At 40.4% G+C, this 17,235-nt stretch overlaps 1 protein-coding gene across 1 annotated transcript in view; it reads right to left on the bottom strand.

Moving 5' to 3' along the window:
• Window positions 1–17,235, bottom strand: part of LOC308410398 (inactive dipeptidyl peptidase 10-like) — a 146,828-nt gene that overhangs the window by 5,528 nt on the left and 124,065 nt on the right. Inside the window, exons 17-23 of the mRNA XM_080903703.1 lie at window positions 13,527–13,574; window positions 12,056–12,157; window positions 6,291–6,360; window positions 5,810–6,004; window positions 5,677–5,731; window positions 5,473–5,572; window positions 4,900–4,958 (exon numbers count right to left, since the gene is read on the bottom strand). Of these exons, the coding sequence (XP_080759829.1) occupies window positions 4,900–4,958; window positions 5,473–5,572; window positions 5,677–5,731; window positions 5,810–6,004; window positions 6,291–6,360; window positions 12,056–12,157; window positions 13,527–13,574 (629 nt within the window). The remainder of the gene's footprint in view (window positions 1–4,899; window positions 4,959–5,472; window positions 5,573–5,676; window positions 5,732–5,809; window positions 6,005–6,290; window positions 6,361–12,055; window positions 12,158–13,526; window positions 13,575–17,235) is intronic.

Below are 17,235 nucleotides of genomic sequence, written 5' to 3'. Positions count from 1 at the left end.
CAAAGGTGAGAGGAGAGGCAGTTTGGACATCTTAAAATCTGTTTGCATCTGGTGGTGCAGTGCTAGAAATACTGCGGAAACAACAGTTTTGATTTTTCTAGTTCAACCCAGACCAGACCAAAACAAACACATTTTTCTTTTAGTGCCTGCAGTGTTATTTATCCATGTAGATTGTTTTTTCATTAAATTTATTGGGCATAATTTAGAAACGCATACACCTGTGTTTATTAGAGCCCATAATTCACACTGCATGACAGAACATAACATAAAGCCAGTAAGTCTAAAAAACTCACTGTGGACTTTGGACTGTGGCAAAGCATAGACCAAAGCACGGCCATAGAAACATATCTAAAACTTTGAGTGATCTAGGAAGCACAGTGGCCTCAATAACTGCAAAATGAAAGATGATTGAAACTACCAGGACTTTTAACTGTTATAAGGTTCAGACATTGCCAATGATATATATATATATATATATATATATATATATATATATAAACAAAAACACCCAGCACGCCCCTGCGGGCGGTTTATCCTTCAAGCTCGGGTCCTCTACCAGACGCCTGGGAGCTTGAGGGTCCTGCGCAGTATCTTAGCTGTTCCCAGGACTGCGCTCTTCTGGACAGAGATCTCCGATGTTATTCCCGGGATCTGCTGGAGCCACTCGTCTAACTTGGGAGTCACCACACCCAGTGCTCCGATTACCACGGGGACCACCATTACCTTCACCCTCCACATCCTCTCGAGCTCTTCTCTGAGCCCTTGGTATTTCTCCAGCTTCTCGTGTTCCTTCTTCCTGATATTGCTGTCATTCGGAACCGCTACATCGATCACTACGGCCGTCTTCTTCTGTTTGTCTACCACCACTATGTCCGGTTGGTTAGCCACCACCATTTTGTCCGGTTGGTTAGCCACCACCATTTTGTCCGTCTGTATCTGGAAGTCCCACAGGATCTTAGCTTGGTCATTCTCCACCACCCTTGGGGGCATCTCCCATTTTGACCTCGGGACTTCCAGGTTATACTCGGCACAGATGTTCCTGTACACTATGCCGGCCACTTGGTTATGGCGTTCCATGTATGCCTTGCCTGCTAGCATCTTGCACCCTGCTGTTATGTGTTGAATTGTCTCTGGGGCATCTTTACACAGCCTGCACCTGGGGTCTTGCCTGGTGTGATAGACCCCAGCCTCTATGGATCTTGTACTCAGAGCTTGTTCTTGTGCTGCCATGATTAGTGCCTCTGTGCTGTCTTTCAGTCCAGCTTTGTCCAGCCACTGGTAGGATTTCTGGGTATCAGCCACCTCCTCTATCTGCCGGTGGTACATACCGTGCAGGGGCCTGTCCTTCCATGATGGTTCCTCGTCTCCCTCCTCTTTCTTGGGTTTCTGCTGCCTGAGGTATTCACTGAGCACTCGGTCAGTTGGGGCCATCTTCCCAATGTATTCTTGGATGTTCGTTGTCTCATCCTGGACTGTGGTGCTGACACTCACCAGTCCCCAGCCCCCTTCCTTCCGCTTAGAGTACAGCCTCAGGGTGCTGGACTTGGGGTGAAACCCTCCATGCATGGTAAGGAGCTTTCTTGTCTTTATGTCAGTGGCTTCTATCTCCTCCTTTGGCCAGCCTATTACCCCAGCAGGGTACCTGATCACGGGCAGGGCGTACGTGTTGATGGCCCGGATCTTGTTCTTGCCATTCAGCTGACTCCTCAGGACTTGCCTGACCCTCTGCAGGTACTTGGTGGTTGCAGCTTTTCTAGCGGCCTCTTCATGGTTCCCATTCGCCTGCGGAATCCCCAGGTACTTGTAACTGTCCTCTATGTCTGCAATGTTGCCTTCTGGTAGTTCAATCCCCTCAGTTCTGACTACCTTCCCTCTCTTTGTTACCATCCGACTATACTTCTCCAGTCCGAACGACAGTCTAATGTCATTGCTGTATAGCCTGGTAGTGTGGATCAGTGAATCGATGTCTCGTTCACTCTTGGCATACAGCTTGATGTCATCCATGTACAGGAGGTGGCTGACAACTATATATAGATACATATATATACATATAGAATAGAATAGAATAGAATAGCCTTTATTGTCATTGTACAGAGTACAACGAAATTGGAGTGCCACTCCCTTGGTGCAAGTTTCAATAATAAATATAAATGTAAAATATAAAAAGTACAAAAAAAACAATCGTAAGTACTCAAACAATAGTATGTACAATATATACAGGATAGCAGCATTAATATAATGACAGTATGAATAGCAGCATAATATAATGACAGTGACGGTATGGAATAGGTTCAATTGTTTTTGTGCTTATTTACTACGGTGATAGCTCTGGGAAAGAAGCTATCCCTGAATCTGTTTGTCCTGGTTTTATGTGACCTGTACCGTCGGCCTGACGGTAATAGTTCAAACAGTTGATTGCTGGGGTGAGAGTGGTCCTTGATGATATTGCCAGCTCTGCTGAGGTACCGAGAGTTTGCAGTGACCTCCAGGCTGGGCAGAGAGCAGCCAGTGATCTTCTGGGCTGTGTTGATGACCCTCTGCAGTACTTTCCTGTCTGCAGCTGAGCACCCTGCATACCATGTTGTTATGCCGTACGTTAGGATGCTCTCTATGGTGGCTCTGTAAAATGTCACCAGCAAGATATATACATATATATATATATATATATATATATATATATATATATATATACATATATATATGTATGTGTGTGTGTGTGTGTATTAGAGGTGGGAATCACCATACATCCCACGATACAATATTATCACAATACTTAACGCACGATACGATATTATTGCAATTTTTTAAAATATTTTGCGATATTCAGATTCTGTACATAAAGGTAAACTTTATCAATATTTATTTTATCTAATATCAAAGTCTCACACTCAGTCTCTCATTTCAGTCAGTTTTATTGTTGACAAACTGAACGGTTTGTATTACAGTCTAGTCCAACTTAACTGATTGCAACCATCTGGTACAATTATAGCTATTCTGAACTATGAAATTTATGAAAACTATGCAGCCCCTTCAGCAACAGAAGAATTTGAAAGTAAATTAAAACAAAATATAATTTTACATTAAATAAAAAAGTTTTAAACTTAATTAATATAAAACATGTCTTAAATTAAAATAAGTAAACTGTCATGTTTATTGCTGCCCAAAAAAAAGTTAAACACATTTGGACAGTGAAGGAATGTCAGGATTCTTGCTCAGAAAAAGGATCAACATGCTCTGAACTCAGAGCATGTTCCATTCCACAAAATCCTTTTTTGTAACAAAATATCGATTTCTGCCGTCCCTGTATCGATACATTATTTGCAAACAAAATATCACGATACTACACAGTATCGATTTTTTCCCCCACCCCTAGTATATATATATATATATATATATATATATATATATATACACACACATATAGTTGACGGCTGCACATAAAAATAGCAACACAAATAAACCTCAGCCACTACTGGAGAAGAAGTGAATTCTACAGCGGCACAAAATAAAAAAAAATCAACACATATTTATTTTTAACAAAAATTCAGAAAAGGCACAGGGATAATACATTTTTTAAATTCTCCACAATCAGTGTGCACTCACTAAATTATGGCAACAAAATGAAGGTTTTGCAAGCATGGCTTGCAAGTATGTAATCCCTTTGCTGCTGCAAATTGTGGTGAAAACTTGATTGTGATTGACAAATTAAAACTAGTAGGCAAAATTTATAAAAACAGACACACCTTTCTACGATCCCATGACTTACACTGTACATTATAAATTATATACACTGCAGGACTTAACCTAAAGCCTGCAAGTACAAGAAACTCACTGGAGACTTCTCACTGTGCTGAGATAAAGATCAAGGGAAACACAGAAACTGAAACTTTAAGTGTTCTAGGGAGCATCGTGACCTCACTGACTGTTTGGAAACATCGGAAATGTCCAGAGAGACAGGAGTCCAACCAAAGTGAATGATCAAACAATGAGGGCTTTCATAAATGAAGTTATTAGTGTCCAAACATAAAGATTTGAAGAACTTCTCTGCAGAAAGAGGTTAAGGAATGATGACCACCTTAGCAGTACTATACCAGCCAGGTCTGTATGTAGCTACTCTGAATAAAAAGGTGCAGCACGATAGTGCTTAGTGTTTGCTAAATGTAAAGTTAAAAAACAAATGAGAATATACTATGATCTGATCAATCAAAAACTGAACAACGTGTGCCATCAGCTGTTGTTATCAACTATTAATACTTTGATACACAGAATCGTGGTGGAGGTAACTTCATGGCATGGGTTTTCTTCTCAGAGGCAAAAACTTGGAAACTGATCATAACTGGGGAAAAAATAAAGTGCAAAAAGAGTGAAAGTTTGTATGAAAACTCTGAAAGAGATGGAGGGCTGTATGCTGCAAATATAGAAGTAGATTTACAGAAATTCTGTTGTGGCACTGACAGATAACTTGCATGAGGGTTAATTTCATGTGGTTAGTTACTAACTGTGCATTTTTGCACTGTTCAGTGCTTTTTCACACTATGCCACATCTGCAACATCTTTGGTTTCCTACCACTAAACCTAGTCTTGTCCCTTTACATATTTATCACTTCCACTTACCTGGGTAACTTCTACACCATCTGTTCACTTTTGAACCACAAATACTTACAGGAAAAAAAAATTAAAGGGATAAAAAAAAACAACTCTCCCCTTTGAAGTGTTTCCTGTAAGTATTTGCTGTTAATGTGAAAGTTTTAAATCCCGTCATCAATCTGTGAGCGTCTGCATTCAGTATTCTTGTATTTAGTATTAGAGTTGTGACATAAATAAGAATTATTAGCTAGATATGAACATGTTATATGGAACATAATAACCCAAAAACCCACCACTAACATACAAGTGTACCTGGTATTTGTGGTCCTCTCTTGCTGGAAAGCCAAAGTATTTCTCAGTGAAGGCAGACCCTTTATCGAAAACCAGAATAAAACTGTTAACAGACATGGCATTGTTGTTTTAATTAACACATGATTAATTTAATATTACTTCTTCACTTCATGGTGGACAAATGGTGACCATTAATAACCAATCTTACTGCTCAGTGGAACCCCGACTTACGAAATTAATTCGTTCCCGAGGGTCTTTCGTAAGTCGAAAATTTTCGTAAGTCGAAGCACCCATCTCGCCTTTTGAGTGAACGATAGGCTATAGGCTAATAATAGCTAACAACACTCAAGTGAAACAGCTAAGCGCGAGTACGAAAGCAAAGGGGTTGTCACATGATTCGGAAGGCATTGTGGGCATTGTAGGCATTGTGGGCTCAGCCAATCACAGCCAGCGGATTTCGTAACATGGGCAAAACACGGGCAGAAATATTGCCCTTCAGTGCCTTCATAACTTGAATTTTTCATTTAACGTGGTATTCGTAAGTCATAACTATAACTAGTGACAATATTATTGTAAAGTCTTGAATAAGCTTACCATACAATCTCCAGTTTGTTATAGGAGTGACAGCAATGCCACACCTTAACACAGAGCTGTGGGAAAGGACCAGGAGTGTGGACAAGAAGCCTCCATATGCCTAAAAAAATATAGAAAACAATGTTTTTGTGAAAAAAGAATTAAATAAATAAATAAATTGCTAATTTTTATGCGTGTTTTAATTTCAGTTAAAGAGGCTGTTACCTTTCCATAAACTCCAACTCTGTTGGCATCAATATAGGGCAGCTTTACCAGATGCCTGAAAATTAAAAGAACATTAACTAAATGTCATTTTGTACGTAGTTTGTATGTAAATATTATCTGTACCAATACATACTCGAGTGCTGTGAGCTGATCGTGAACGTCAACAGTTCCCAGTCTCTGGAAAACCTCGTGTAAGATCCTCTGACCCTGGCAGCCACTGCCCCGCCCATCCAGATGGGCCACAATGACATCATTGGAACTGACCAGAACAGAGTCCCAGCTCAGGGAAAAACGGTCACTCACAGCCTGACCACCAGGGGTGCTGTCACTTTGGAAGGCAAAAAGAGTTTAGAGCGCCAAAGTTTTCATGAAAGGATGCAAAATAAACTACAAAAATTGAAGAAATAATAACAACAACCATTATGTTTTAAACACCTAATGGCCTCTAAAACATTACTCTTATACTCTTCTGGAGAGGAGGGCGGTCCCTATCTTTAGGTTGGGATTTCACTGTAGTCACTGTATAAACTCACTCTACAGTTCTTAACACTTCAACTGAAGCAGTAAGGCCGACAATGAGGCATTCTCAAAGTTGTTAAAACAAAGTTACGTACAGGACAAGTAAAAGTGGGTACTCCTTCGCTTCATCCAAAGCTATCGGGACGATTAACTCCAGGCGAAGTGCTGCAAAATAAATCAGTGTTCAGCATTCAGTCCAGAGGAGATTTTGGTGAAGATTCAGAATAAATTTTTATATGCAATGCATGTACATCTATCCCTCAGACTACATCAAAGCTCTGTGCGCTGCAAGGTCAACACATCATTTTTTGGTTAATAAAAGAAATGGGAGAAGAACTGAGACTTTAGAGGTCAAGGCAGGTAGCACAAAGCTGGTATTTGAAAAGATTTACATTCATTTTAGCTTTAGTACATCCTTTAAATGGTACCATTTAATTCAGTTGACAATCAAAGACCGCGTGACTTGAGTCACCTAAGTGGACAGTGCATGGAAGTTTTCTCTTTTTTCTATATAATATCATAATGTGTGATGAGGTCATCAAAGTTTAATTTGATAAATAGAATACAATAGATTAAAATAGAATAGAATAGTCTTTTATTGGTATTGTACATGTACAACAAAATTGTGGGTGCTCCATGCCAACCGATCAGAAATAAAATATAAGCGCCAAGACAGCAGGAATAAATAACAAACAGCAGAAAAATATACAAACTAAAGGAAGATATGTAAAACAAGACAAAATGCACACACTGGAGAATAAAGTGCTTGTAAATAGTGCAAAGGACTTGGTTTGAATAGAGTCTGTGTGTGAATGGCCTGAGTGATCAGGGTTACTCAGACCATGGCTCAGATTAGTAGAGTGGGTGGGCAGGTGTAGTGTGTGGGGGTGGTAGTGTTTGTTACCAGTCCGAATGGCCCAGGGAAAGAAGCTGTTTATAAAACCTGAGGTGTGGGGACTGAATGACCTGAGGTGCCAACCAGAGGGCAGTGGGTCAAATAGGTGGTGGGCAGGGTACAAGGGGTCTCCTGTAATCACCCTTATTTCCTAATTATGTTCCGAGTCTGGGGACATATTTATTATGGATTTTACACATATATGTAAACAGAAGGAAGGAAGAAGGAACCAGCCCAAGCAAGATGGTGTAGCTCTTCATTGTAGTATCCTAAATTGAACATCAGAGGAAGATAAAATATGACGGGGAGGCAGAGAAGGCACCTATACTTATTAATTGGACAGCAAGCAACAGCTAAAACACCTGATAATTGACCCTTATCACCACCATCACCAAGAGAATAATGCACCAATAGAATAAACCATGCTAGGATGCAAACAAAACAAGAGCAAAAGAAGAAAAACAGGAGTTCAGTAATACTTTTGGAAACAGCTCTTGGAGTGTAAATGATTGAGTGCCAATGCTGAGTAAGAAGCTAAATACATCACATTTCTTCCCAATTTAGGAGGACAAAAGCTGTTATTTGGTAATGCTTGCCGTTTTGTGATGAGAGTCAGTGGCGGTCCCAGCCTGTTTGGCGCCCCGGGTGAACACTCCCTCTATCTATAATTGAGTGATCTGCATATATTAGTGCTATTTCTTAATTGTGTAAAATCTGTAATATAATGGATTGTTTGGAGTTTAGTCTGTTACTGTTGCTATTTTTACCATTTCTTCTTGGAGCAACTGTAACCCACATCATTTCCTTAGGGATTAATAAAGTATTCTGATTATGATTCTGATTGTTTCAGGATACATGATTCTGATTGTTTCAGGATACATGATTCTGATTGTTTCAGGATACATGACCTGCCATTATCCAATGGCAGGTCATGTATCCTGAAGCAATCACCACAACATAACCTAATAGACCTATACGTTAGTTCACAGATTCGCTTTGTCTAGGGTGTATTTCTATGTAGTGTGTGAATGTGCCCATATGGAAAAGATATATATAAATCTTATAAAGTTTTTATCTGTCTTGTATGAAACTTGTATGAAAAGCACATATAAGATCCCTTGAAAAATTATATAATGAAACTTGTATGTTTTGTATACTTACTAAAAAAATATATGAAAGTAATGAGAAAGTGGCCACTTTCATGAGTAAATCATGTATGTTTTTACTCTCTCGCGCTCACTTTTCGCATACAGAATTTCGAAAAAACATTGGTGCAAATTATAACTCTGTGTCATAATGTCTGGTGTTTTTGTGTTTGTTGGTTTGTTTTTATTTTGTTTTATTTTGCGAGTTGGTTATTAGATGCTGCTCCAGCCAGTCAGTGAATCCCCCGCCGCCCCGCCCTCTCCCCCCTGTGCTGTAAGTACCTCGCAAATGGAGGGCGCCCTTACTCCCAGCAAATGTGCGATAGAAAGCCGATCGGTGCCTATGCCATTCACAAAATGTGCTGGCTGACGTCGGGGCACCATGAGTACGAGCAAAATTATTTTTTTTTGCCGATGCCCGTGATGCCGCCCCCCACCACGATGCCGCCCCGGGCAACCGACCGTGTCGCCCGTATCAAAAACGCTACTGATGCGAGTCATGTATCATCCATCACTAATTCTCTAATTTGACAGACACTGTTAACATGTTTGACAAGTTTCAGGCAAAACAGTACACTTTTTTTGTTCCTACTGCACAATTGGGCAACTACACTAAGATTAGAGTTGGATGTCTCGAGACCGGTCTTGAGACCACATTTACGTGGTCTTGGTCTTGTCTTGTTCTTGTCTTGGTCTCGGATCCCTCGGTCTTGTCTTGGACTTGCCTCAGATCGACATAGTGGTTGGGAGATTTGGAGTCAACAGTATCCATGACACACAACGTAACGTTCGATAATGTGTCATGCGCAAAAACATCAGCTCTAAGAGCCGTGCTTAGAGAGTGCTTTGTAGTGAATCAGAAGAGTCAACTCCCATTGAACGAGAGCCGGCTCCTCACTTAATTTCCTTTCGCTGCTCAGCTCTCACACAGTGGCTCAGCTATGCTCCAATCCCTCCATATTGTGGCCAATCACATGCGAGGATATAGGATAATATCATTATGTGAAAAACAGAGAGGGTGAGAGACGCGACAGTCAAGTGGAGCGTGCGTCTGTGCTCTCTGTAAGTCAGTGAGACAGTAGACAGCGGTGAGGAAGGCTGTGTGAGTGCATCGCAAAAACACATAAATATGCCCGACACCCATAAACGAAGCAGCATCTGGCTGAAGTTTAAAGACTTTTTTTTTGTCTCGGCCTTCGTCTTGACTCGGTGTGTCTAGGTCTTAGTATTGGTCTTGTCTCGGTCTCGGTCTTCGTCTTGACTCGGTCTGTCTAGGTCTTAGTATTGGTCTTGTCTTGGTCTCGAAACCCTCTGGTCTTGGTATTGTCTTGGTTTAGGCGGTCTTGACTACAAGTCTAACTAAGATAGTCTGGTAATACATTGTCCTCTGATGGTGAACATTTTAGTTAACATTTGTAGAAGACAATCACAAAAATAGAGACTTAGGAATATTTTGATGGCAAGGAATTGCCAAAAATACTCATAAGAATCGGAACTTTTATGTAAATAACGAATAAATTCTTCTTTTGCCACTTTGCAGGCCAGTTATCCATCCATTCATCAATAGAATTCCCAAGCCAAAAAATTCCAAGCATTTCAGGCCTCCTCACATTGGAGCATGTGTGGAACACCTGACCTTGGAGGGATCGAAGAGACATCCCTGTCTGATTTCCAAACTACCTCACCTCACTCAAATTCTTGAAGTGGAGAACAATCACCCTCAGACTGGCTCCACTACAGACAGGCATATTGGTGGGCTTGAGGAGATCCTAGAACTATTCCTTCCAGTGGGAAGCTATGCCATCAGTTCAACTTCCACTATATACAGTATATATACATTGTGGGTGGGAAGTATTGTACAGCATTCTGGCACCTCCTTCAGGTAGTAGGGCCACAAGAAGGCTGGCCCTTGTGGCTCATATGGGCTGAGCCTGGCCCCATGGGCTAAGGCCCAACCACCAGCTTGAGCTCCTCCCCTGGGACTGGCTCCATTGTGGGGCCCCCAATCCTTTACCATACCTCTTCCTGAATCCGGTTGTTCAGTTTGACGTCACTATCAGTGTCTGGACCTAAACTCCGCTGCAGGTCCATATATCAAACGATCACTATGGCATTACTGAGAGTTGAAAAGCTGTCTAAAGTCTTTCATCTTTAATAAAATGATCAGCGTTCTGCTCTACCAGGTGTAACAATTGAGTTTAACATCCAGGCATCCATGAAAACGGAATTTATGACATTTAACGGAGTTAGAAGTTAGCAGGGAATTAGCTCGCTAGCTTCTATCTAAATACAATATAGCATGTCCTGACTGCGGGATTTTGGAAACAAATTAAAACGCACAGCTCTGTTATCACTTCCAGCATAAATGAAGACAGAAAACTAAAAAGCAGTGACGTTTGTAGGGTTACTGAAGTTGGGCTAGCTGGTATATAATGATGTGCTACGTGACCGCTAGCGACACAGCTATGTTAGCATAATATAAACAAGCTAACTTTTTTTCCACTCGATAAAAGTTAACGTGAGTGTTCTCGGTGGTCAGGAACAAATGTAATCGCATGGCAGGATACTGTAAAAGGACCAAACTTCAGCCAGGAGAACAACTGAGATAATCCATCCACAATACGAGGTTAGTCATTCATATACTGCTGCATGGGCTGGGCTGTAGTTACATCCTAAGGTTTTAAAAACTGAGCTTAAATAAATGATTAGCGGTAATAAAAGCCGAGGGAGGTCAACAGTGATCACTGACTGTTTTAGGAGCTTTTTGAGATCAAATAGAAGAAAATACATAACATTAAACATGTTAACAACACAAAAGCCATATTAAACGCAGACTACTTTAGGCCCGGAAGTAGGATTCGTCGCGTCATCACTGAACAACCGGATTACACTTAGTTTGGCTCTTCACTTACAAACAATTTGCCTTGGAAGACTCTAGCATGGGCAAATTGCCGCCATGAACATAGCTCACTAGAGTACACAAACCTATTCACTTAAATAAGATGGTAATTTGTGATGGGAGACACAAGTAATATAATACGTTTTCAAATTCTGGTGCAGTTATATTTTAGGTAATATCATTTGTATGACAGCACATGAGACAGAAAATATTTTTTATGCAAATTTACATTGTGTTTATTTTTGATAAGGTATTCAGATTTTCTGTTCCCATTCTTCCTTATTCTCTCATCCCTGAGAAAGAAGAAGCGGTTTATGTGAAAAGTAAGCCTGTGATTTTATTTCTGTTTAGCTTTTTTACGATGACAGGATTCCCATCTGACTCCGCTCAGAAGTCCTTAAATATGTATCATGTTGCCTCTAATAGTGAACACAGACTAGAGAGAGGGAGCCATATGGTGAGCCGTCCCTTCTAATTGATACAATATAGGGCTGTGCTTATGATTTCAGGGCTGTTTCATAATCACCAAACAAAGCTCTGCACCTGTTCACTCTGGTATGTTTATCCTAAAAAGATCTTAACTACTGAGCTCATGGGGATGTAATTTGCTGGAAACTATCTCAGTTATTGCTTTACATGCTGTTAAGGAAACAAGTTACAGTTACCCTACCTCTTCAGTGTCAGACAACTGAGTTTCCTGAACTTGGATGGAGCAGAAGAAGAAATTTGTTTTTCCAAGTGTTGTTATTACTCATTAATCATCATGGGAGAAAATGTTAGAGTGGAGTGGTGATAAGAAATGTCTACTCATGCATACACAGACAATGAAAAACCAAACAAAAGCTCAAAGATTAATCTGAACAAATCGTTATTACAAATCACAACTTTTGCACATCATTAGAGAGGAATAAAGTTTCTTACCAAAGTTGTTGATTTGTACAGTTCTTCTTTCCCACTTGGGTATTGTCCTGTTTATCAGTGCATTTTTTAATTCTCTGTTATTTTCCAGAATCTTGTGCTCTGCTGGATGACAGCACAAGAAGAATTACTATTACTTACAAGAAAGCAACAAATATAACATCTATTAAAGAAAGCTTGTGTGTGTCTGCTAATTACTAGGAAAAAGAAACTGAACACGTCAAGAGTACCTCATTTAAAATCTTATTGACACTTATAATTATACCAAGAACAAGAAAATCAACAATATGTCCTCCTGTTCCTTTCATGTGTTTAGATGAAGAATGTTGTTGTTTATCTAATCTTACAGTGTTTCTAAATACACTGAAACAAACACATTTTCTTTCCTGACATCTAATTGTGACCACTCTGTCAGCTTAGTAAAGAATAATTTTTGACATAATATCAGCAGACAGACAATCCTTGAGTCTGTCTGTCAAAATTACAGTTTTAAACATTACAATAACCTTTATTTCATCTTTATTCCAGATTCTGCACTCTTAAGTAACATATGGTTGTTGTCCCCACACATGCAACTGACCAATCGTGTTGTTGTGATGTCTTAGAGCTGTGACGTCTTGGAAAAAGATGATTCTCTTTTTTTTTATTGCTTCTTGAATTGATCCTGCCAGTTTCATGTAGAACTTTCTACTGTCAGCATACATTATTGAATATTTCTTAATCTGCCTGTGTTCGTATTTGAGTCAGTAGTTGAAGTTTGCTGTCATGCTATCTGGTAAAAACGTAAAGTAAAAAGGCTTTTAGAAGTTATATAAAAATACTAAGGATCTGAGGATACAAAACAACTTCTTTTCATGGCATATCTACATCATTTCATGACACACTCACTTTAGATAAATCTGTTTGACATAAATTTTCTACAGTTTCTAAGATTCTGCTTAGTACTGAGTCTTTTTCGAAGTTGCAAAGCTATGACATCACAATGACAGTTGGAGTGATTGTCCTGAATACATGATTCATTCACACTTTGAGGTCCAAGTAATTTAACAAGTTGTATTAATTTCTGTGCACTTTGAACAGTGCACTTTGGACAAATGTTCCACTACATAAAAATGTGAAATGATAATACCAACTCTCAATCTGGAAGTCTGTAGTAGCGGAAGAAGTTGATCATTCCCCAGAGGCTGTTCTGAGTGCCTCTGATATATACTCAACAAAATTTCAAGCACTTAATGCTTCACCTAATTGCATCTTCATGCCCATTTTATAGGATTACGTAAACCTGCTGAATGATGATTTAATGACTTAGTCTCACAGACTTAATCTGCAAACGTGTGCTGACCAATTAATGCACTTTTCAGACAGGCAAAGTGTACTGACAGTGGAAAAAATCAATCTGGGCTCCCATATAAATGTAATGAGTGAAAGTCTAAATAGTAGATTTGTTTAAGTGTATCTGTGCAGGAAAACTTACTGTTCATATCATGTAGTTTGTGGAGAGTTGTTTGGGGTATTCCAGGTCCTGTAGAAATGTTTAAATATTAGTTAGTTCTGTGTTTTATTCTCAATGTTGTATTTTCCTTAGAAGGACATTGGAAAGAAAGAAGAAAGTGAACACTAGAAAGAATGATAGAATAGCAAATGAGATATAGATATAAAAATAGGCCTCAATGGCATTTTCTTTTACTCCTATAACTGTCATGGTCCCTGGGTCTTTGACCCAGCATTGTGAACCTAATGAGTTTTGTTATCTCTGTTTCTAGTTCTTGGTGTCTAGTTGGATTTTTGCTAGTTCCTTTTGGTGTCTAGTCTGTCCTAGTCTTATTTCTGTATCTCTGGAAGTCAGTTATGTCTCCATGTTTATTTACCTTATGTCTTCCCACTCTTGCCCCTGTACCCAACTTGTCACTTAGATTTTGTTCAGCTGCACTTCCAGGTGTGTCCACTCTGCCTAATATCTTTCTGTGTACATATTGGCTGTCTCCCTTTGTTCTTTGTCACATCCTTCCTCATGTTGTGCGTAGTCTCTGTCAGTCTGGTTTGGCTTGTACTTCCTACCCTGCAGCTCCATATTTGTTTTTTCTTTTGTTTTCTTTGCCTTCTTTAACAGTGAGACAAAAGCTGTGATTTTAAGTTTAATTTGTCTGCTGACTCCTGCATCTGGGTCCGCTCTCTGCCCCAGTCCATGATAATAACTTAATTATCTTAAGGATAATTCAAACATAATTTAGGTTATCACAAGAGATTGTGCACTGAACACTCAATCAAACATAACTTTGGTCAGGAAACTGGTTTATTTGTCTTCTCCATGGACTCCCTCCAGAAATGGTATAGTAGAGTGACAAACCATTCAATTAGTGCTGAGCAAAAATCTATGGGAGAATTCTAAAGATGCAATGCAACGATGACAGATGTCCTGCATCTGCCTTAGAAAATCCAACCAATGGTCCAAAATGGAAAGATGTGAGCCAATCACGCTGGTTGTCAGATGCATCCATAGAGCCTCATGACCAGGGATTAAAGTAGGATTTGGCAGGTTGGGGAACCCTAAGATGAGGTGTAGCAGAGCAGCATGGGGAAAATAAATATTTAGATATATACTTAGTAACATAATAATTTGTTAAACTCCAGTAGATTTCTTTGTGCACAGGTTGACCTGTGCTTCTACTCCAAAATTCACTGCTCTCTGAGGATATAAGCATTTATGATGTCTTTATGACATCATAAAGCTAGTATTAAAACCCCCGGAGAGCAGTCATTTTGGTTTTCTACCTTAGACCCCCGCGGAGTCATCATTTTGCGTTTCTACCTTTAAAAGCCGGAGAGCAGTCAGTCAAATGCTGGAGTCATTCATATGTATATTAGGTCGTTACCTAGGAATTCTGGAGGGAGGGGAGTGGGGGTGAGTGATTGAGGGGGTGGGGGAGCTGCTAAAAGCGGTGAGCTTCCTTTTGTGTTTCATCTTGATGCATTCTCAATCATCCAGGGAAACAAATCTCCAAAAGTCACCAACTTGGAGTGTTTCAGTTTGCCATCTTAGGGAGAAATCAACACACATGGGTGTATGTCCTTTGTTGCTGAGATTTATTGATAAAAACAGTACAAAAAACCAACCATTTGTACACATATTTACAAATGGCCTGCTGAGTGGTGCATGGAGCATGTTCATTGGTTCATGGACCTCCCTGAACTAATGGCATTTATTGCAATTGTCATCTTGCGGGGGGTTACCAGGGTTCCATCTCTAAATGACTGCTGGTCAGCAAACCTGGGAAACCCACAGATAATTGGAATTATGGCACGAAACCGCTTCCAAAACATCATGCAACACCTACGCTTTGATGACAAGTCCACCCGCTGTGATCGAGCAAAGACTGACAAGTTTGCTGCAATTTCCAGTGTGTGGGGATCATTTGTCACCAACTGCATCACGTGCTACAACCCTGGTCTACATATCACCATTGATGAACAGCTTTTCCCATCAAAGACTCGGTGCTGTTTCCTGCAGTATATTGCAAGTAAACCGGACAAGTTTGGGATCAAGTTTTGGGTGGCTTGCGACCTAAAATCCAAGTACATTTGCAATGTCTTCCCATATCTTGGCAAGGACCCCAGTCGTCCCACTGGGGAGAGACTTTCTGAAAATGTAGTAATGAGGCTGATGGAACCATTCCTAGACAAGGGCAGAAATGTTACCACGGACAATTTTTTCACATCGCTTTCACTGGCACAAAAACTTCTTATACGGAAAACCACCATCCTCGGCACAGTCAACAGGATTCGCAGGGAAATTCCTCAATCCACTAGACAGACAGATCGCAATGTATTCACCACTCAGGTATGTTGCAGGTCTTTTGTGGTTCTATGTTTATGTGTTTCATTGTGTGTAAAAGGGCTATGAAAATAACAATTTATCTTATTTCTTAGGTGTTTTCAACCTCTGCTGCCACGCTGACGGCGTATGCAGCCAAACGGAAGAAGACAGTCTATATTCTTAGCAGCATGCACAGCGTGGTTCAGACTGATAACACCACCAAAAGGAAGCCAAACACTGTCACCCTTTACAACAAAACAAAGTGTGGCGTGGATGTGATGGACCAGATGGTTCGGGAGTACACTGTCCGCAAAGGAACACGGCGCTGGCCAGTCGCCGTGTTTTATAACATGATTGACATGGCAGCACTGAATGCACATGTGCTGTATCAAGCATGCACCGGGACGAAGGAAAGACGGGTGGACTTCCTGGTGGCGCTTGCAACAGAGTTGGCTCACTCTCATGTAGCTGCGAAGAAGGCAAGAAAAGATCAGTTGCTTCGGGCAGAACCCTCCACACCTAGCCCTGGAAAAAGAGCCACGTGTCAGGTCAAACACAAATGCAAGAAAAATCAGGCCACTGTGCGATGTGTTCACTGCAAAAGATACACATGTGGTAAATGCAGACTACAGGTACCATGGCAGTGCCAGGATTGTGAGTGATTGCTGACAATGTTGAATTATTTGTAAATATGTGTACAAATGGTTGGTTTTTTGTACTGTTTTTATCAATAAATGTCAGCAACAAAGGACATACACCCATGTGTGTTGATTTCTCCCCAAGATGGCAAACTGAAACACTCCAAGTTGGTGACTTTTGGAGATTTGTTTCCCTGGATGATTGAGAATGCATCAAGATGAAACACAAAAGGAAGCTCACCGCTTTTAGCAGCTCCCCCACCCCCTCAATCACTCACCCCCACTCCCCTCCCTCCAGAATTCCTACTTAACAGCCTAATATACATATGAATGACTAGCCAATTTAGCTTCCACTTCCACCATTTGACTGCTCTCCGGGTTTTATAGGTAGAAAGGTAGAAGCCTGGGGATGCTAGTGTTAAAGGTAGAATTTGGTGCATCTAACTAGCATCATTACCTTAAATATAAATTTCTGCTACCCTTGACATACACAGTAACATTGCCCATAAACATCACAGCCTGCTTCACACATTTCGCTAGCAGACACATTTTGTGACAAACTGCATAGCTTGTCTCTGTACAGATTCTCCGTCATTCAGATCAGTGTTTCCTAAGGAGCTTGAGATACTGGGCTTCTTTAAGTTTCCCCTGGACTTCTTTAAGTTGAAGATGTTTCCCCTCTCATTCGAGAAGCCTCTTCAGTTCTTAAACTAGAGAGAGAGTCCCAGGTA

This window comes from Rhamphochromis sp. 'chilingali', assembly GCF_963969265.1.
Source record: "Rhamphochromis sp. 'chilingali' genome assembly, chromosome: 14".
Classification (NCBI taxonomy): Eukaryota; Metazoa; Chordata; class Actinopteri; order Cichliformes; family Cichlidae; genus Rhamphochromis; species Rhamphochromis sp. 'chilingali'.
This window is presented reverse-complemented; position numbering and strand designations above follow the sequence as displayed.